A 23,303-nucleotide genomic window follows, 5' to 3' on the forward strand; every position below is an offset into this window, starting at 1 on the left:
CTACGCAGCAGCGCAAGGAAACGAACTTCTACGTCAATAGATACCGAACTAGTGTGTTAATTGGACATTTATAAAAGCTACAAAGATTTCCTCCATAGATAAGGAACAAACGTTGGGGTTCTAGAACAAATTCGTTTGTCCACGGAATAAGAGCCTGGAATGTTTTAACGGGTGACACTGGTAGGAGCTTGCTTCAGAGGGGAGAAGCCTGCCCTGAAAAAAAGAGAAGGTGTTATTTATCAATGTGGTTCCCGTCCTCATTCTGACGAGTGACTAAGAAAAGGAAGTGACGGTTCGGACGGGAGCCCGAGCGGCCGGCGTCGCCGTCCGCCATGCTAGCAACGCGCGTCGGCGTCGCCGGACGCGGAGGGACGGCGAGGGGAGAGAGACGCCACGCCCACCGCGGAGCTGGCCCCGCCTCCGCGTCCGCCCCCGCCACAAAAAGCGCGGGCAGCGCGCGCAGGGACGGCGGCCGGCCGCCAGTTGTTTACTCGCCAGCCCAGCGAGATGATGAAGAGCGAGGACGCTCCGGCGCCCGCCGCCGACGCGCACGAGCCTCCGCCGCCGCCGCAGCCGCAGCCGCAGCCGCAGCACCACGCGTCCGTGCTGCAGCAGACCATCAACATCCAGCAGCACCTGCACCACCTGCACCTGCACCAGCACCACAGCGTCATCCTCAGCGGCGCCGGCGCCGGCGCCCTCCCGGAGCTCGACCACCACGCTGCGCTCACCTCGCACCACCACCACCAGCAGCTGCAACAGCAGCAGCAGCAGCAGGCGCACCACCTGCAGCAGCAGCTGCACGTCGAGGCTCTGCAGCAGCAACAACAACAGCAGCAGCAGCAACAACAACAACAACAACAGCAACAGCAGCAACAACAGCAACAGCAGCAACAGCAGCAGCAACAGCCGGCGACGCAGCAGCAGCAGCAGACGCAGGACAAGGAGCAACAGCCGCCGGCGAAGAAGGGAAACCCCGGCGTGCGGCGGCAGGAGAAGCCGCCCTACTCGTACATCGCGCTGATCGTAATGGCCATCCAGAGCTCGCCCGCCAAACGGCTCACGCTCAGCGAGATCTACAGCTTCCTGCAGCAGCGCTTCCCCTTCTTCCGCGGCGCCTACCAGGGCTGGAAGAACTCTGTGCGCCACAACCTGTCGCTGAACGAGTGCTTCATCAAGCTGCCCAAGGGGCTGGGCCGGCAGGGCAAGGGCCACTACTGGACCATCGACCCCGCGTCCGAGTTCATGTTCGAGGAGGGCTCGTTCCGGCGGCGGCCGCGCGGCTTCCGGCGCAAGTGCCAGGCGCTGAAGCCGTCGGCGGCGGCGGTGGCGGTGGCGGCGCAGTACCACCACCAGCACGGGCACGCACACGCCCACGCGCACGCCGCCGCCGCGGCTGCAGCCGCCGCCGCCGGCTTCTTCTCGCCCGCCGCCTCGCACTACGACGCCGCCGCCGCCGCCGCGCCCGACTACCACGCGGCCGCCTGCGCCTACCCGCAGCACTACGGCTACGAGTACGCGGGCGGCGGCGCGGGCGGCGGCGGCGTGCTCACCTACCAGCAGCAGCAGCAGCAGCAGCAGCAACAGCAGCAACAGCAGCAGCACCAGCAGCAGCAGCAGGCGTGCTCGGACCGCGAGGTGGCCGCCGCGTGGGCCATGCAGGGCGGCGTGTTCGCCACGAGCGACGGCAACGCCTACATGAAGCCGCCGCCGCTCAGCCCGCTGCCCGACCACCAGCCGCTGACGCCGCCCGCGCCGGGGCCCTCGCCGCACGACCCCTACGCTTCTTACCAGTACGCGCTGCAGGCCGCCGAGCACGGTAAGGACTGCCGGTCGGAAACTGCCGAACTGAAACAATTATCTGCCTAAGTCACGGTTTCGTTTCATCCCACGACACGCTTCGAGAACGTACATCTGATCCTCAGATGCACACAGTGGTATGCACGTCTACTTCGTCTTCTGTATGTAGCCAGTTTAATTATCTGCGTCATTCACCTTTTTTCTTTCTCTACTATACATTTTGACGCCTAGACTCTCATCAAATGTTCAAATGTGTGTGAATTCCGAAGGGACCAAACTGCTGACGTCATCGGTCCCCAGGACTCCCATACTGCATGCATTCACTTGCATGTTTATATCGTCACCTGGATATACCCAGCTGTCCGCCTTGCGTTTACGTTTCACTCCATTTCAAATTTGTTGTTATTTGTTCCTTCTTAACATCGTATGACACGGACGCCTTTCATTATAAACATCTATCTACATATATAGGGTATTAGAAGAAAGTATTCCATAGTTTAAGAAGTGACACTTTGCAACAAAACAAGATAAAAATGTCCAGTAAACATGTTCTCTAAAATCCACACCTTAAGAACTAGGAGACCTTCATCTTCGCTACTTCAAGCTCTATGTTATAACGGAACGACCTACAGAAAGCAGTAAACACATAAGGACCATTCCATGGGTAGAACATGTGATAAACAGCTGTTACTGTAAACCGTATTCACAGTCCTGGGTGATGTAGTTCATGCTTGTAGGGTACCAGCCTATTTCCTCTGAAATGTCGGAGAACATCTCATACAAGCATTTAATGGCCAATGCATAGGTAGGGGAGACCAGTACGTTGGCCAGCTCGCTCCTCGATCTTAATACGACGGTTATTTCGTTTTGGGGACACTCGAAATCTTTGGTGGCTGCAAGTCGCCACAGGTACGCGCCATCTGTGCCTGCCAGCGCTTCAGAGACGAACCTGAGGGTTGTCAGAGTGTACGTGATACCGTAATCATTCTGTCCGAAGCATGCCGCACTGCGAATTGACTGCATGCTGAGCATCTCCTCTGGATATGACTCACAAATGCAGGTAGTACGTAATAGCAAGGAAGCTCTGATGTTTCACCTAGAATAATGTGTTTGCATATGTTTATGGCATTCTGTAGGTCCTTTTGTAATAGCAAAGAGCTTGTAGTAGAAGAGATGTGTTTCGCATTAGCGAAGATGAATTTGTGCTCAGAGCTCTTAAGACATGCACTTTAGGGCCCATGTTTACTCGACATTTCTTGTTTTAGTCCACCTATTATCTCTCAAATTATGGAATATTTTTTCAACACCATCCACATCGCGTGTTCAACATTTAGTCTGTAGGAGACAGTGCTATATATACCACTGTCACCCACCAGCCCCCCTTCCTATTCCAGACGCGAGTGGAGCGCGGGAAGATCGATTGCTGGTAACCCGCGTATGAGCTCTTATCTTTATAATTTTACCTCCATTATCTTTTCGTGCAATATACGTACGAGGAACCAATATGTTAGTTGACTAATATAGAGACGTACGCTATCGCAGTTTTAATATTAAACCACTCCATTCTGCTCAACGCCTCTTCTCTGCGTCTGCCACTGAAGATGGATAAGTGCTCTCGTAGCATGTTCGCGTTTCCTGAGCGATCGTCTGATGGAACACGCTTCTCGTCTCTTTCTCTGTAGTGTTCCCTCTATCAATCCAGTGTGGTACAGGGCCCACATTGGCCAGTAATATATAAACAATAGCTAAACTACTTAAATAATCTTCCAGCAAGAACAAGCTTAAAGGCTGTTCTATTTACAAATTTGTTACTCTGAATGTCGACAAAACACGTACATTCCAGATATCGTATAGTTGCGCAAACATAAAGCTTTACAACCCTGATTCTCAATGCAAACAGGTAATGCCCTTTGACTTCCAAGACACTATATTTCTGTACCTCTATGATCTCAAGAGAATATTTATTTTGAGTTTTATGTTTCGATATTCACTTGTAGAAATGTGAGTATATAACGCTCTGCAATGTGCTTCGTGCTGGAATATCTTGTAAATAATTTTGTTATCCTTTTCTGTATCGATTCTGTGCTGTACAATGATAACCAGTGAATCGTAACAAGTGACATGTAGCAACGTGAAAAGTAAGACAAACGATTGGTGACAGCTAGAAGAAGATCTAGAAGAAGAAATACACATGCAGACCGCTATATCCCTATATCCTCATGCGAACGAGGCTATAAGCCCTCGAATCGAGTCGTGAAAGGAAGGAAAAAGCTAGCGACACCGATAATCTGTCTTCAGTTTATCTTTTGGTACTTACCACTACCTTAGCGTTACCACTCCCACAACGTTACTTCTCCCCATTCATACTGCTGTCTACACAGTATTTGTCGAGACTTTAGGGCCAAAATTATGTAGACGCTACTGAATATTCATTTACTTATTTAGATAATCGCTTTCGGGCCAATCGACGATCATCCCCAGTCCAAAACGAATATTGCAAAACGACATTTATGCAACAATTCGCGAATTAACTCCGGAACATGCGATATTGTCAGGAATGTTACGCGGTGATCCACGTGACAACATAGCATATGTCAGCGTCCTCATATAAATTAAGAAGTATCTTCACGATATGTTAAAATTTTTACGAAAACGATGGTATTCTCTAATAAACCTAGGATGCTTGATGTGGCTTTCATTCCGAAACCGTGTAAATAAATCGTTCGTCATTGAAGATGGCTGTGGGTAGATAGTGATCTACGCGGCCAGCTGTATACAGCAAGCAAAAACACAACACTGTCAGGCTCGACGCTCAGACTAATGTATACATCGCACTTCTGTGGGCTCCTTCCGTTGATTTCCCATACATCCGCACATTTTTGCTCTTGTCGTTGTTGTTGTTATTGTTTTTGTGTTCTTCAGTCCGAGACTGGTTTGATTTATCTTTCCTGTGCAAACGTTCTTATTCTAGCACAACTATAAGGGGAAACCAAATGAAAACTTGTTTGCGGTTGCCTACGGAAACATGATTGTACCTACGTGGGCACCTCTTTATCCGAAGCAAATCGACGGCCACGATGTCTTTCCTCAGGGCTCCAAAAAGTACGGAGGGGAGAGATCGGGACGGTAAAGAGTATGTGTAAGGGCTTCCAAGCCAAACTTCTGCAGCGTACTCGGAGCAATCTTGGCAGCATGTGGGCGGGTCTTACAGTCATTTTAACCTGCTTATTGTTTTCATCTCTTGGTCTCGCCCTACAATTTTTATCCCCCCCCCCCCCCATATTTTCTTCCATTACTAAACTGACGATTCCTTCATGCCCCAGGATTTGTCCTACGAACTGATCCCTTCTTTTAGTTAAGTTGTGCCACCTTCTTTTTTTCTACACCAGCCCGATTCAGTACTTTCTCATTAATTATCCTATCTACCCACGAAATATTTTATATTCTTCTGTAACACTACTTTTCAAATGCTTCTATTCTCTTCTTGCTGATATTGCTTCTCGTCCACGCTTTACTTCCGTACAAAACTACACTCCATACAGACATCTTCGGGAGGGTCTTCCTAACACTTAAATTTAGATGATATGTTAAAAAATATCTCTTTTCCACAAATGTTTTTCTTGCTATTGCCGCGCTTTACGAGTACATCATCTCTGCTTCGACCATTCTCAGTTATTTTGTTGCTCAGTTAGCAAAACTCATCGACTACTTTTAGTGTCTCATTTCCTAATCTCTCAGCATCACCTGATCTAACTTCACACAACATCCCATTACATTTAATGAACTTTTGTTGATATTCATCTTATAACCTCTTTTGAAGAAACTATGCATCTTGTTCAACTGTTCTTGCAGTCCTTTGCCGTCTCAGACAGAATTGTTTCCACATTCCCCCTGTCTTCTTTTATAGCTTGCTCAGTGTATGAATTGAATAACATCTGGGACAAGCTTCAATTTCATCTCACTCCCTTCTCAGCTACTGATTACCTTTCATACCACTCATATCTTATAAATTGCAATCATATCTCGTAACAATTCATGTGCGTTAATGTCACATATTATTTTCATGTAATTTTAATCTTTTATGTTATTACTTTTTTAACTTTTAACCTATAATGAAGATATTTTCCAATTAGGTCAGATCGCTGACATATCCACAAGTTGCCACGAGGTTGGACATACGACTTTCCTTATAATTTTCCTTGTATGTTTCTCGTAGTTTTCTATTGCATCCTCACCTTGTAGGGAAAAATGCACTTTGCAACACTCATTAGTTTGCACCCAACCGAAATTAATTATCAAAATTAAAAAAACAGCTACTAACTCACGTGGTTTTGTTTTTTCATTTTACTATCAGGGACCACGGTTTTACAGAGCAGTCATGTATTAAGTTGTGAGTATTCAGAGTTGAGAAACCTATAGTCGGAAATGAGTACTTCAGGTGTTACGAGGTCTCCAGTGAGCTTGAAGAACCTGTTTGTAAACTAATGTGTATACGTTTCTTCATCGACGCTGGCGCAGCTACCTTAAGAAACAATAAACAATGGACTGTGACGTGTTTCCAGTGCGCATTTTTTTTTTAGGGATTCCACGCTGTCGTTCGTGTATGAAATCGCGGAAAAAACCACAGCAGAACCGGTTGTCAGATTCGTGGTTGCCTGTCTCATTGTGCTACAGACAATAGGGATATATGAAAGTACATTGCAGAAATGTGTGGCCCGTTGTAGTTCATGAACTGACACGCACATATCGCTTTTAGCAGTTTCCATGATTTGAGTTTTTGCTGTGAAGTGTAAGTTGGTCCATTCACTTTAGTATCCTCTACAACCTGTAATTTTGACGCTATAGGTATAGGACACTCTTTATTTCTATCTTTACTCATGTGAGTTGTAGATTATTATCTATCCTTGGCGTCAGTGTTTCTTAAACTCACGGTATGTGGAAGAAGGGACACCGAATGTGAAGTGTATTCTGTGGATACTGTATGTTTCATGTGTACTTCAGCACTGGCTATCACTATCAGCACATTGGTTAGCCAACGACAATTGCAGTAATTATAGAAGTCGCCGTACGTCCTTCCCGCTCATTCAATAAGCAGACGCGAAACATTGTATGTGCATTGTTTTTTAATGTTTGTTACGGTTATAGGAAAATAGTTTACCTTCGACTTGGATTCCTGTTAGCACCCTCTGTGCGTCCCACAACCTTACATGGAAAATTAGAAATACTAAGTTTATTTACTGAGAAAATGTGTTACTTTTCAACCGGTTTACACGCTCCACATTTGGCGAGGTAACATGAACGTGATCGATGAAACTCGAATATGAGTAACTAACTATTGTTATTGTCTTTTATACTTAGAGTGTAATATTTATGTAATTAGCCGTATTTTGCAATCCAATTTTGTTGCTTTCATTACCCAAACATGCCCACTGGTAATGGCAGGTATCTTTAGAGAGTTTTCAATAATCAAAATAAGTGAATACTCTAATTTTCAGCAAATATTTTCATTTTTACGTCAGTTCTAGAGCTGTAACAGTTAATAGCGGTAAAGAAGTTCTGTCAACTTACTTTTAAGCTATTTTGTGCGTCTTTCTGTTATCAATATGCTGTTGTTTTGACTTACTCTACCGGAGACTATTTTCGTTAGTGATTGTTTCTGTGGAAAAGACCAGCACTATTCCGCTAGATATACACCGCAAACGTGTGATAGTTCGCCCGTTTGTTAAAATATTCCTTTGGGTTTTGTAGAGCCGCTTGCTGTTGTCCTAAAGTCTTCTCTGATGGTGTTCGTTACATTTATGGTGACGTGTATTTGATGCTTGGAGAACGCTGAACATTTGCTAGTGTGCTCACTTAATTGCAAGTTAGTTTGCGGACATTTAAACATACACACTGTTGTTGCTTGATATGAGTGTGGAACCGGCAGTAAGTACTTAGTGATTGCACCTATCTTTCTGACATTTGACTTGTCAAATTAGCAATCACGAGAAAAATTATGTCTGTTATTTGATGTATATTAGACAATACAACTTTTTATTTTAAGTTATTACCAATATACACATCTGATTCTTTTTAAGGTTCCATATTAAATATGCCTCCCCACCCCCTTCTACACCGGTATTGTGGTATTGTTGACGTTCGAAGTTGCAACCGGTCTTGTACAGAAAATTATACGAGTCATTCGTTTGTATGTCACGTGACAGTCAGTATTCAGAAACCCAGTCTTCTTTTTTTTATTTTTTAAAATATCACAATATACTCGGTTTGGGTAGCTCTAGTCGTCTTCATTTCATGTTTATATCATCAGCAAAGGGAATCATTTTACTTCTTTGAATATAAGACCCGAGATCACTATCGTAAGTAATACATAAATAGTAATGGACCCAGTACCAGGCATTGCGGCACGCCGGTGGTTATCTGCTCCAATAGGAAGAGCATTCATTGTCATACCTAACTGAAGCTGATGCATTATAATATTCTCTCTTTCCAACGAACTAACTATGATGTAATCTGTCACTAATTACGCCCCCATGCAAAAAAAAAATAAGTTTCATCATAAAGATTATGTGGTGTGCGAGGTACAGCACCTCAGACAGGTCACAAGGTGTACTAGGAGGAAATCTGTTCGAAGGTGTCGAAAATCTTTAAGAGAAAACATCATCCAAAATACGCTCTGTATTCAATAGTTAGAGGGACAACGCTGTCTGGAACACTGCGTCTTCGTTGAACGGTACCTTCAGTATCTGTTGTCTCGACCTGCAACAGAGTGGAACTACTGCACATTCCCTAGCGGTTACATACGAGCTGTACTTCAGTAAAACACATTTTGGGTTTTAGACCAATAGTGACGGTAAAAATGGAAATGAGCTTATGGCATCGTTGGCCGGGAGGCCCCTATCCTGATAAGTTCGGCCGCCAAGTGCAAGTCTTATTTCAGTCGATGCCACATTTGCAGACTTGCGCGTAGGTGATGAGGATGAAATGATGATGACGACAACACAACACCCAGTCCCTAAGTGGAGAAAATCTCTAAGTCAACCGGGAATCGAACCCGTGCCCGCTTGTATGGGAGGCGAGCACGTTACCACCCAGCTAAGCAGGCGGCCAATAGTGATGGTATTCTTGCATGACTTTCAAAGGCGCTCGACTATGGTCCACTAGGATACTTATACACTATACACTCTGGCATAATTTAAAGAGCGATATCTGATTTACTGTCAAACATATTAAATTCCAGCAGACAACTCGTCCAGTTCGTAGTGCAGTATCTATAACGAACATAAAAATGCGTTGAAGATAGCGGTGCAGTTCTTCAACAAGTACTATGAGATAGAAAACGACAAGAAAACGATCTGTTAATTTACTGTTGTATGTACTGAACGCTTCTCTAACACTTTTAAAAAGCTTTATCTAGGAAATCGCTGAGGTTAGAACGTACAGTTATGAGATCTTTTCATTTCAAAACCGTTCATAGAATCAGCTGCTAAAGTATGTGCACTCCCACTTGTTAACCTGTACACACATTTTTCGTGTCACGTTACATCCACGTGAACTGCAAACAAAACGTCGTAGTGCTTTTACAGGAAGTAAAAAGGTACATCACCAATTACAGTACCATGGTCGGTGTGGCACTGCAAAGATCAGACCACACCCCTTCAGTCTTAAGCAAGAATGTCTGAACTTTATGAAGCGTCTAACATTATTTCAACCGTTAGTTTGCTCCTCCAAACCAATGTCAGTTATAAATACAGCAGCATAATTAGACAGCAAACATAACTTACTGACCATCTGGATTACATTTTTTTATACACCGGTGGTTCTCAAAATGTCCAGGTGGAACATAAGTTCTTCTGGAAGGGGAGCGACCGATAGGACTGATGGCCATGAGGAGCGTCATGTGATCAGAAAACCGTAATTCTTTCCTACGGTGTGAGAAATGGGCTTCTTCGTCAAAATATGATATTTTTATTACAAACGCCTCCTTAGAGTTCTTTCCCAACGATGAACCTGTGACGATTTTGTACATGTAAGGTCATGTGAAGTAAATAGAAGCTATATAATTTAAAAAATTAAAACTGCACCTGCCATTATTACCGCTGCTGATGGTTTCACCTGCTTCTTTTACGAAAGCTTTATTACTGCACACACTGTTAGTAAGTGTATAATGTACAAAAAAGCTCCGTATACAAAAATTTTAAGTGTTCAGAGGTATGCAAAAAGAATCATTTTTTATGCGTTAAAAATTCGACAGGTGCGCCGTTTTCTTCCTTTATGTCCTTCCGCTAGTGATGTTCAGAGACGGTATTCAGACTGCCAGGTGATGAATGTTGTTTGAGAGATGTTGCACAAAATTCGTTTACGTTAATGCGCAACTGGCATTTGCATGATAATGAATGTATAACGCGCTGTAAACAACTAGTTGTTTCAAGAATAATGGCTACAGCTTCAACCAAATTGGCACTAGGCTCTTCTAAAGGACCAGTTGGTGTCTCGTACACAAAATGGCCCCTATTCCCCACCAACAGTACGTCCATAGGAGTGACATCGGGAAAAGATGGTGGCCACGGTACAGGCGGTATCCCCTCAATACGACAATTGGAGAAAACATAATATAAATTTTCTCTGATATCAACGCCGAAATGTGGTGGGACTCCGTCGAGCGTGAATAAAAGGCATTGCCTGACAGCTAGAGAGACGTTGTCCAACATTCCCGTAGTACTTCACGGAGAAAGATGCGGTAATATCCTCAACCGAGCGTCTGAGGCAGAGACTACAGCTCATTCAAAAGGTCGTTAATAATACTAGCCTATACATTTATGATAAATCATTGTTGATGGTGGAGCACACGAAGTGCATTAGGATTTTCAATCTCCTAGACAGGCTGTTGTCGCTGTTGAATATTCCTTCCCTTGTGGAGGCAACCTGGTCAGTAAACACAATGCACGTTTAGATGTCAGGGATGATTACAAATTGGTATCTAATGCCACTGGCAGAATTCCACCCACTGGCGAAAGTCGTGAGCTGACAGGTGTTGCATCTTCTGACACTTGACTGGGTGCATGTACGTCTCGTGCAAGACGTTCCACACACTGAATTTGGAGATATTTAATACATTGGCTGTTAATCATGTGCGGTGCTAGGGTTGTCCTCAATTCGGTGTTAACACAGCTTCCTCAAACCGAGCAGTTCGCATACAACGAGGTGTACCACTTCCCAGTTCCTTGGCTTCAATGAATCGTGTTTCACGAAGACGGCTATCAAGTTTTTAGAATGTGACATGATTTGGTAACTCCTCCCTGAAAAACGAACTGCATACACACGCCTTGCTGTTCGAGTACTGTATCCCGCTTCTTCATGATTGATAGGTATGTCAACTAATTCAATAACAATGTAACCAGCCATCAAGAATCTGTGAACGCCACTAGAAACTCCAATGTAAACACAACAGAACACGAACAGTAATAATGTAATTATTTATTACGGACGTGGATACTGCTAGCAGCAACGAGAACTTTCCCTTCCTAGCAGTAAAATGTAGTTGTGTTGCAAATCAGACCCCAGTGTCAGCGTGTTGCATACGAAGCAGGGAAAACAATTGTGAACGCTGCGTCAAACCCTTCAAGAACCGCTAGGGGGCAAACGACGCACCTGTGATATTTGTGTCACATAGCAAAACTGTTTCTTTTTATTTCCTTTAATAGCTCTACATATTTGTAAACATATTTTTTTCATACACTGTATATCATTCTCAAACGAACATACGAAATCAGATCAAATAGTTCACATCTAAAGCAAATGTATGAGTCAACACATGTCGAATGTTGCTTTGCAACTCTATGTAGTTGCTAACACTGTCTGTAGCTATGAAATGTGCTTTAACCCTTTCAGACCCTCTAGCTACCATTGTGTACTTTAACTTTTACTTTGTCTTAGCTGCAACACAAATATTCTTTCCCGTGGAAAGTGAGGTACACGTTTGTGAATGTTCAACCTTTCCATCACGTGAAAGTGTTGCCAACTGTTGGGCATCACTATAAAAATATCAACAAGTCAGTGTAGCAGTGCGCAGCAGCTCGCGACCACCGGAATACACCTACGTGGTTGGTTCAGTACATTCCACTGTGTAATTTAATCTTGTTATTGTTATTTTGCATGGTAATTATTGAATGCTCATTTTACTATTTGTTACAATAGACAAAATTTCATAATTAGTTATCTTAAATGTGTGTGAATTCCTAAGGTCATCGCTCCGTAGACTTACACACTACTTAAACTAACTTAACGCTAAGGACAACACTCACACCCATGCCCGAGGGAGGACTCGAACCTCCGGCGGGAGGGGCCGCACGATTAGTGACATGGCACCTCTAACCGCGCAGCCACTTCGCGCGGCAGTTATTTTAATCTATAAAACGAAGTCAAGTGTGCAAAGTATACTTTGAAAACGGGCACATATATTTGTATAGTTCTTTACCTAACATCATTAAAAAGTCACCTAAGAGCATTACTACATAAATAAAAATTTTCCTTCCTCCAGAAAAAATTTAGGTCTGAAAGGGTTAAAAAAGAGAGAGGATACCATTGTCAGAGCTGCTCTATACAATTGCAGCATTTAAAGAGATAATCGTGAAATAAATAGTTCCACTGTGGGTGTATTTACAGCTACATCTACACTTATACTCCACAAGTGACTAAACGGTACCTGATGAAGGATAGTTCGTTCCGGCTTTAGTTACATCCTGGTCTACTGTAATCACGTATTGGGTGAGTTGAAAGTAACAATCTGTATGCTTCCGTACACACCTTAACCTCTCTTATCTTACTCACATGGCCCGTTCACGACACATACGGTGTGTTATATAATCTTTGTGGTGCTCTAACTTTGCACGAAAGATTTCAGCAAGACGAGCGGCGCCTTTGATCCAAAGATACCTGTTCAACACTATTTTGCTTACATATGTTGTATACCAACCTGCCGCGTCAGTGAATCCAGTTATCTCCTCGGCGAGCCCTTCTTGTACGCACTCCCAGTAACAACTGGAATAGATCAGATTCACGTCTTACTGACGGTTACCACTCCCTGAATTGCTCCTTCAAACCTTTCATCCATATTTCTTCTCTACTGCTGAATTCACGTCTTCGTACCATTTCATAGTATTATTTTTGTAGTGTTATATCTGGATATATGGATTACCACTGTGTCATCTGGTATCTCACAGAAAGTACTTTAAATCCAGAATGTATTTTCAAGTAAACCAAAATGTTGCATTAAAATCTCGTCAGCAGTATATATTCCAAGTATGTAAGCCTTATAGTCGTTACGTAATCGTGCAACTAACAAGCAAGAAAGTACACACACAATAACACTGTGTCGTCTGTTCACAATAACAATGCATTCGTAATTTCTGTTTAAATAAGTTCTCTTGGTTCTTGACTGGATATTTAACTTCAAACATTGTTGCATGTCAACAGATTCTACGTCTGACAAAGCATACTGGTAAAGTGAAAATTTTTATAGCAAAGACTAAGTTAAAAAGCAGATTATCATTCAATAAACGGTTTTACATGTGAAATGTGGCGTAAACCCCTCTTCCTAGTACGCAGAGTTTCAGCTTCAGTGGAATTATCATGTGGTATACGTCGGTAAAGAATACTGGAATTTTTCTCAAGGTTAACGTCTATGTAATTTTTCCCTGAGCCAGCTGGCGCACGTGGCTGCCTGCGGTGCGAGTCATTGTCTGTCTCTTGGTTGGCGTGCGTCGTTATTGGGATTAGGAGACCTAACTTCTACAAATTCACCTTGTCGAGAGTGCCCTGCTCTGTTTGAATCTCGCCAGTTCTGATGAAATTCAAGTCTGTCGTTACAATTATATCGTCTGTCGTCATGCCGGTAGTTCCTGTAGTTTCTTTCTTGCCGGTCACGTGGTGGGGAATTTCTTCCTGAATCGTAACTGCGCGCTGAACTGTTGCGTCTTAAGTTATTCTGTCTCCCTTGATAATAATTGTTTTTGTTCCCATTTGTCTGTTTCTATGGTAATCTCTGTCATATTCATTACTATGGAAATGCGATCTTTCTCTGTAACTATTATTACTCTGCCAACGGTTATCATACGGGTGGTGTCTGTTTTGGTCACGATTTGTGTTGTGAGAATAGCCTTGTCGTGTCCAGTTGTTATTTCTTTCATCGCGGAATTGCGACGGATGTGACCTGTAATTGTTGTGTTCCTGTTTTCGCGTTCGGCGATTGACAGTGTAAATTTCTAATCCTTGTAAGAGTCCCTGAAGAGCTTCAATGTCGTCTTTACGTCCTGCCAAAATAATATTTCTTAAATGTTCAGGCAATTTCATTAAGCAAATGCGGATGAGTTCTGAAGGGCTGTATGGGTTTGAAAGATATTGATTCTTATGCAACATGTCTTCAAAATATTTGACAAGACTGGAAAATTCACATTGTTCAAAGTGTTTCATCATCATGATGCTATGTTTTACTCGGTCTTGTGTAGCTTGAGACCAATATGCTGAGAGGAAGGCATGATAAAATTCTCCTTCACTGTGACAATCGTGAATGACCGATCGTATTCTTACAGCTGGTTGATTCTCTAAGTAGCCACACATAAATTCTAATCTATGCTGCAATGACCAGTTGGGAGGAAAACAATGAGAGAATTGATGAAGCCATGCTCGTGGATGAATGTCGTTGCCAGAATTCTTAAATGTTTTGAATTTACGTGTAGTAATGAACAGCTTATAGTCAAAATCATCGTGTCGGCGAGTCGCACATCGCTCATTGTTACTTCGTTTCGGCGGTTCCATCTCAAAATTCAATGCGCCTTGCCAATTTCTTTCATAATTTCCGAAGTGTCCTGTGTTATTATTTTGTGGTTGCTCCGTATTTCTATGTCCCTCTTCCCGTACTGGAGCGCGAGTGTTCTCTGAAATATGTAATTCTTGTATTACTTGTGCCAACTGATCTTCTACTTCCCGTATTTCTCTTTTGTACTGTGCATTGATTTGATTTTGATTTTGTTTGAATTTTCTAATTTGTTCATACTCTTCAGTGTCAGTGAAAGCTACAGGTCTTGTGTCATTCAGATCATCATCTACCTTTGTAGATAAGTTAGTGAACTGATCTGAAAGTTCGGCTACTTTATCCGATAGTGAAATTATTTCCTCTGTGTGTTTTTCTGAACCAAGTTTCAGAGTGTCCATTTGTGTTGAAATCGTATCTACTGTGTCCTTTAAGTTTTCCTGAGTTTTTGGAAGTTGTGTAACCGAATCGGTAGATGCAAATGAGTCAATTTTAGCTTGCAAGGTCTCATGATTTTCATGAACAATAATTTGCTGTTCTCTTATGGCTGCTTCGTGATTCTGTAATGCATTTTCATGCCGCGAAAAAATAGGTAGAAAATGCTCACAAATTTGTGTTTTTACGTCATTACAGGCTTTTTGACATTTCGATTCAATGTTATGTAACTCAGTAGTTAAATCTTCACGTGTTTGTTCAAGTGTGATGTCTAACATTTGAAGCTTTTGCTGTGTTTGTCTCTGATTTTGTTCCATTGTGTCTAACTGTTGCTGTGTTTGTCTCTGATTTTGTTCCATTGTGTCTAACTGTTGCTGTGTTTGTCTCTGATTTTGTTCCATTGCATCTAACTTTTGAAGCTTTTGCTGTTTTTGTCTCTGATTTTGTTCCATTTGTTTCATAATGTATTAGTGTCTGGAATGTGTTTCTCTATGCTTTTTGGCAGTGCATTTTCACCGGCAACATTCACGTTTTGACAAGCAGAAAATGTGTCTTGACTCATTTGAGAAAACGGTGAGGACCCAAAACCTGAGTCTACAGTATTTGCAATATTGTGTTCTGTCATTTCGGATTCCTGAGGCGAGCTGTTGCCGACCGATCGATCGATAATGCTTCCCTGTTCACTAATTGTTCCACTGCCTAACCATTATTTGCAGCCCGCTCCATTTCCCTATGCACAATTACCAAATTACTACTTTGAACATTAGTTAATTCATTACTCTGCGGCGCTAACACACTGCTTTCGTCTTCACTGTCATTTCTCAGTTTACTTTGAAGCCTATTATTACGTTTTTCACACGCCATTATTGTCACAATATTTCACACGGCAACACAGAAAAGCACAATTTGAAGAGAAAAATAACAAAACACATTAACATAGCATTGAAAATAATATCTAGTTAATTCCAAGCGCAGCTGCGAAATACTTAATGCAAATCTACATGCATGCCACAACTGTGTACGACAATGAAAAACTACAACTACAAAGGAAATTCTCTCTATAATTACGCGCTAGCAATAAACAAAGGCTACACTAATTACACAAACTACAAGAAAAAATCAGAAGATTCCAGTGAGGTATCCTCGGCTAAGGGTCGACATATAAAACGTCCCCTTTGAGCAATTATACAAGACTGTGTTTAAACTGACACACAATATTTTTAGCGCAACGCAATCCGACTTTCAAAAATCCCGCCCGCATCTCGTGGTCGAGCGGTAGCGTTCTCGCTTCCAACGCCCGGGTTCCCGGGTTCGATTCCCGGCGGGGTCAGGGATTTTCTCTGCCTCGTGATGGCTGGGTGTTGTGTGCTGTCCTTAGGTTAGTTAGGTTTAAGTAGTTCTAAGTTCTCGGGGACTGATGACCATAGCTGTTAAGTCCCATAGTGCTCAGAGCCATCAAAAATCCCTACAAAAGAATGGTCCTGACTAACATTAACCTATACCGTTCACAATTCACTTACCTCACAAAAATCTTCGTTACTCGAACTACTGCAATACAGCGAGCGCCACCACTGCCAGCTAAATAAAAGATTCAAACTACGGAAGGCACTAACTACTGATAGGCATAGTTAGCAAATGAAAGATTTTAATAGAGAACAAACAATGTATTTACCTTAATAATGTTGAAAACTCATAATATACATAGCAGTTCATGACATCAGTCTTACAAATTTCAAAACTCCGCCATCTCTCTCCCCTCATCCACCACTGCTGGCGGCTCACCTCCAACTGCGCAACGCTACGCGCTGTTAACAGCCAACTGCCCAACGCTACAATGGCAGACAACAATGCAACCTAGCCACAGACTGCACACAGCACAGCTAGTGATTTTCATACAGAGTGCTACGCGGCGTTACCAATAAGAAAAACTAAACAGCCTACTTACACCGTTATGGCAAAATTTGTTATCTTAAGTGACAACTTGCTGTATTTATGCAATGAACTAAAAGGAAATTATCATTCAATTTTCTATGATGTCGATGTATAACCAACTAATTTAATTATTATCTTACAAATTAGGAGAAAAGCTAATGATAAAATAAACGCAGTATGTAAATCATCTCGTAGAGTAATCTGATTCAAACACCCTAATGTTTTATATTCTCGAATTAGAGACGGTTTCGTGTAATCTTTTTAGGAAAACTGCAGCAGTGGTCTCCTCAAGAGGGCCGCATTCGAATTCTCCGCTAAGCCTCGTCCTGCCTGGCGTTGCTGATAATATCGGTGTCCACGGAACTCTAAACTTTCGCGCTCTCTTTCTCATAACATCTTTTCTTGCGGTATTTTCTCTGTACTTATGAACACAAAGCTATGATAACACTGATAAAAAAATGGCTCTGAGCACTATGGGTATTAAATAAATAGAATAGCAATGAGAGTACGACGTTGCACGCACTGAAAAAAATGGTTCAAATGACTCTGAGCACTATGCGACTTAACTTCTGAGGTCACCAGTCCCCTAGAACTTAGAACTACTTAAACCTAACTAACCTACGGACATCACACACATCCATGCCCGAGGCAGGATTCGAACCTGCGACCGTACCGGTCGTGCGGTTCCAGACTGAAGCTCCTAGAATCTACTGAATCACTTATTTATTAAACATATTTCCTTAAATAAAAATAACTTGAGGCTGTATTGCTGTGTTTCACATAAGTAATTGTTGTCTGTACCCGATCTCAACCGACGTCCGCTTACTTCTGTAAAACGAATCTGTTAACCGAACTGTAAAGTTTTCAATTTTAGCTTTCCGCAAGCGAGCTGAAAGTCATTAGACTAATATTCCACTGACAATGATAACGCCAGGAAGGCGACTTTCGTTTCAGTTAATTCTAAACGCGGATTGCATCCCGAGTTAACTTAATATGTACAGTTAACGATATCACTCACCTAATTCCGACATTGTACAGTTATTGTACTTGCGATCCTAAGTTTACGTTGGGATTTTTAAGTCTTCTGAAAGGCTCTTTACTGATGGTTTTGACAATAACCAAACGCTTGCTTTCCCCATGTCTGTGTACACTGAGATTTTTTCACTTTTAACATTAATTTCTTCGCGCATCACATTATTTCACGAATAATTGAACTATTTAAAAAATGATATGAAGTGATGTCCTTTACCATCTTACCTTCGTCACGTAACTTCATCTCCTCCCATGAAAATCGCTCAACGATTTCCAAATTCTTCTTTTAGGCATTTGATGTCGATCATTAATCACTTCTCCAACCGTTTAAAATGCTGTGTTTGCCTCCAGCAACGTTACATATGTGATCAGACATACCACTGCTTTCGTTTAGCCGATGCTTATTGTTGGTAATTGGATGGCCATATCCTATTCACAGTAGAATGTTGCCCTTAACGGAGTTAGATCGCTTTTCTTAGGATAAACATCCATACTGAATCATACGGACGCATTAAACGTGGTACTCCACTTAGCGCAATATTTCATTTCGTAAATGGAATTGCCGGAAGGCACCAAACTAGCTTTCCTTGTGGAGAACTGTCGGACCCTTATATATCCACAGGGAGAACGTTGCGAGAGAACTCATTGGGATCCTTGAACAAGGAGTAAAGCGTAATTTATGATTTTTTTTCTGGTGTCACGATTCCAGCTGCACTCCTTATAGCATTTACCAAGATATCTAAACTGTAGATTAAGATTTGGCGCCTTCTTTGTTGGAACATTTGTACAGAGGGAGAAAATATCACTTGCACTACATCACATCTCGAGCAGCCACTAAGAAGTCAGGCATCGGCTGATAAGACAGTTCATGCTGAAGAAATGAGCCAACGTGGAATCCTAACGACGGATTTATTGCCAAGATTTAGGTTCATAGCCAGGAAAATGCGGCACGGTGAATGGCAGGGACACCCCAAGAGAGAAATACACTCTTCTTCGCAACTGCGTTGCGTGAGTGACAAGCGCCTATGCTCAAGGAGGTTCGGGATTAGAATCACTCGCCTCACGTTCAGTTACGGCTACTTAAATAAAACACCCTCGTAACATCAGTCTCCCTCCGTCTCTGTTGTGTCAACGTGTGGAGAAGCGATGAGTGAATGGCGGAGTGTGACTTCCCGTCGATACTCAGGCAATTAGAGACAGAACATTAGCTGAAATTGACAACAATTGGGAGGCTAAGATATTTGCAATGAGATTGTGGAATGAATCTTCTAAGCATTCAATATAAGCAGTTTTGTGAAACCAAACAAATGAATCAGGTTGACCCATCCGCATAGACCCGCGCGCGCCAGCTCGCCATTTCCAGGATTCAGGGAGGCGCGCTGGCCCCCAGATCGAATCAGCCCAACGGATTAACGACAAGCCTCGGTGTGCCGGCCAGCCTGGATGTAGTTTTCCGGCGGTTCCCCACATCCTGCTACGTGAATACCGGGCTGGTACCCACGCCATGCTGAGTTATACGATTCGCAAACATTTATAAAACTTTCGCACACTTTCAAGTGGGTGAGCGCTAGACGCAGACTGTCGGGCTACACAAATTCTGTCCCGGTGGAGAAGGGGTGCCGACAGGAAGGGGATCCGGCCACCCTCTACCACTAACATTGCTAAATCCGAAAATTAACATGGGGACTCAGTTCAGGTATGGGGAAAATACATGAAAAAGAAGAAGAACAACAAATAAATCAGGTTACCTAAAGGACACTGAATCTCGCTTTTCTTGAATTCGAGATCAACTTGCATGTATGCGTGTAAACCTTATCATATAGTGTATGCCTCAATATAGTTGACCCCGTAAAAGACAGAGAAATCAAGATGTACAAAGAAAGAAAGGAAGAAAAACAACAGGAACCCTTTGCATTCTTAGTAATGATACGCGAAATACGTACGTTGGACCCTGAATTGTTGTAGAATTCTGTCAGAGATGGTTAACTCTCCTCGAAGTGACAGAACGTTAAAAAAAAAAAAAAAAAAAAAAAAAAAAGACGTAGAGTTGGAGATTTCTTCTTCTGTGAGTGTTAACAGTCTTCTGACTGGTTTGATATATCCACCAACTGTTTCCTCTCTCGTGTTTACTTCTTCATCCCATTGTAGCTGTCGTTAATTCACTTCCATAAAAAGCCGTGTTCTAGTATATTCTCAGAAATACCTCTCTCAAACAAAGGCCTTTGTTTAATAGTAGTAGGTTTCTCCAGCAAAGAATCGTCTCCTTTTCTGTGTTAATTTGCTTCTTAAGTCTTCTTCCGTTTACCCATCATACGGCATTTTGTTTCCCAGGTAGCAGAATTCTTTCACTTCGTCTGCTACATGGTCACCAATTTTGATGCTTTGTCTGTCGTTAACTTCAGTTATGCTACTCAAAATTTTCGTCTTTCTTTGCATAACTGCGATTACTCGGCTGCTCATTTCGTTCAACAGCACCTGAAATTATTCATTATTTTTGTTGAGGATAGCAGCACATCAGGGGACACTAATATTGATATTCTTTCACTCTGAAGTGTAATCCATACTTTCGTTCATACCTGTCATTTCCTCTTTGATGTAAAGGTTGAAAAGTAGAAATGAAAAGCTGCATCCCTGCCTTACATTCTTTTCAATTCGAAGAGGCATCTTTTGCCTTCCGTTCTTATTATTCTCTATTTGTTCTCGTACACGTTGTGTATTACCCCTGTTTTCCTACACTGGATGTTACAGATAGACCTCTGAATTCAGAGGCACCGAGCGACGTGACGCAACAATAAAAAATACTGGACAAGGTGTGGTGTAGACTAGCCATATTGACGTCTGACAGGATTTCCGTAATTCATTCCAAGCAATAGCCACGTTATCGACTAGTGGATAAAAGGAAGTGAACTACTAATACTATCTTCCGTCACTGCTAATCGCATAACTTGCGACGCAAGACTCTTCGAGACTGCTCGATTATGTATGACTAACTACAATACGAAACTATATAACCTCTCCAGAAAAGGATGGATCATCTTGTAATTATAGTATATAGAAAAGTGTAAGGAATTCCGTATAAAAAAAAAACTTCATTTTGTAAGGTGAATCAACAAAGCTGCGGCTATAAAGCAACAACATATGTAAAGCTTCAAAGTAGACACATAACACTCATTTTCTACAACTTATGTTTACGGCAGGACGAAAAAATAAAAAATGTGATCATAAGGAAAGAACTCCGGAATTGCCTTTTATATGTTTGAGCGTTAAATGTCCATTTGGAAGAGGGAAGTATTAACACTGCTGTTGTCTTATTGTTCATACTGTATATCAGAACACTTAACATATTTTCAAGCCCCGATTTTTTTTCTTTTCCATTCTCAAATAACTAAACAAGAACATCGAGTGCAGTTATCTATTACTTGTGGGTCGTACTGTCTGACTTTGAATTGCATGCAGGAATAATATGAGATACAATGAAACGAAATTTTTAAATAATCTTAGGAATTAATAGCTTTGAACAGAGGCTATCGCTATGATGATTCTCGTCTACAACTACGACTGTCAACAATAAATTATACTGCAGTACAAGAAAGTGATAAAGAAAATACATCTAACAAATGAGAAAGTTTATTATGGTAGTTACATGAAGAAGAGACGTGACACGTAGTGATCAGTTAGCCACAGCTGCAGGCAGCTAAAGTAGCAATTCCGATCTGTCAGTGATATACTGGGAAGCTGTACAAAGTGCATCAGTGACACAACGTCGCGAAAATTTATAGCTTGTGAGATCTGTGCCCCCATTGGAATAAAAAGGTGTTAAAGGCGTGGCGGACCACAGGCCGTTGCAAGATTACCTCACTCGTGCGAGACAAAAAGAAGGAATACCAATTAGGAAGTAATAAGACGATGGTAACAATCGTTCAGAAATAATAGTTATTGTATTATCTGAATACATTCTAGTCCTACACATATTCGCTCCCGTAATAGATGCGATGGAAATTGTTTATGAACTCCAAGGTCGAAGAAACTAAATTTTGGCACAGTGCATTCGCTAACGCAAGGAGAATAAATTTAAAAACATCCTATAACTAAAAAACACATCCTTGCACGTACTTAAGTCAACTGATAGTGTGTAATCTGACTCAAGCACTTGGATACTAATCTGTTTGTTGGCAGAAAAGTTCGGTAAACATACTGGGCTAGTCTGGATGTATGTGCTCTACTATTATGCAATAACGTCATTGTGATACAAAGATATAAAAGATCTGCAGAAGTAGTGTTTTACCTGACAACAAAGTATTACGAACCTAGTTGCCGCAGTTAACAGGAACGCTCACAGCGGAGTTGTTTGTACACATTACTTACGACCACGTTTTCTAAATTCCTGCCCTGTTATAAGCTTAGGAAGAAGAAAGAAACTGAGAAGCACTTTAAGTGTAGTCTGAAACATTACAGGTTTTAAGTAATTCGTTGATTTTGTGCCATATGGACAGGGCGTTTCTTTGGTATCCCCAGTAACAGTGAGCGTTAGACATTACATCGTTTTCATTTGATCAAAAGGCCACTCAAGATTCGATCCTGTAATGTGTGTTCGGTGCTAATGCACGACGAGTACATAATGCTTGACCCAACCGGACATGATATGGTTCTCCGACTGGTGTAATGATATAGAAGCTGCCTGATTAAGTCAAGTCAGTTAACATTTATGATGAAAATAGAGATAAGAACGCTATATTTTAACACAATACTTTTGCAACAACTGTACATCTCGGGAGATTATATATTCTTCTTTCTCTTCACTTCATGTATTAGCCAAATTGCCTGTCACGGTGCTCCATTTCTGGTATGGTCTTCCCACCTTTCTTGTTTTAGCGTAGCTACACTTTAGAGCCTTTACCGGGAATCTTTCTCCACCTATAGGGTCCATATGTCTTTTTTTTTTCATTTTCTCCTCTTTTTCTTTTCTTTTCGTTTAAGTTACATATTCTTAAATCTTTACTCTTATCTTCATTTCTTTATCCGCCCTTCCCTTGTACATCCGTCCACTATTCCTAGAAATCACATTTCTTGAGATTGTATTCTACTTTCTTGGTGTCTTGTTGTTGCCCATGCTTCACTCCCATAACAAAGGCTGCTAACGTTTTATAAAATTTCAGTTGGTTTTCTTTCCCAGCTTTATTCTGCAAAGTTTTTACGACGGTTCCACATACGGAAGTAAATTTATGTTTTGGTGCACGTCATGTCTGTATTGGAAAGTAATGTAGCATGCTAAACATTTAAAATGTTTTACTTGCTT

The 23,303-nt window shown here is 42.1% G+C and overlaps 1 protein-coding gene across 1 annotated transcript in view; it reads left to right on the top strand.

The window, feature by feature from the left end:
• Nucleotides 1-507: 507 nt before the first annotated feature.
• The window catches only part of LOC126260524 (putative uncharacterized protein DDB_G0291608), a 183,843-nt gene continuing 161,047 nt past the window's right edge, over nt 508-23,303 (top strand). The window contains exons 1-3 of the mRNA XM_049957856.1: nt 508-675; nt 736-1,308; nt 1,597-1,819. Of these exons, the coding sequence (XP_049813813.1) occupies nt 508-675; nt 736-1,308; nt 1,597-1,819 (964 nt within the window). The remainder of the gene's footprint in view (nt 676-735; nt 1,309-1,596; nt 1,820-23,303) is intronic.

This window comes from Schistocerca nitens, chromosome 5 (assembly GCF_023898315.1).
Source record: "Schistocerca nitens isolate TAMUIC-IGC-003100 chromosome 5, iqSchNite1.1, whole genome shotgun sequence".
NCBI lineage: Eukaryota > Metazoa > Arthropoda > Insecta > Orthoptera > Acrididae > Schistocerca > Schistocerca nitens.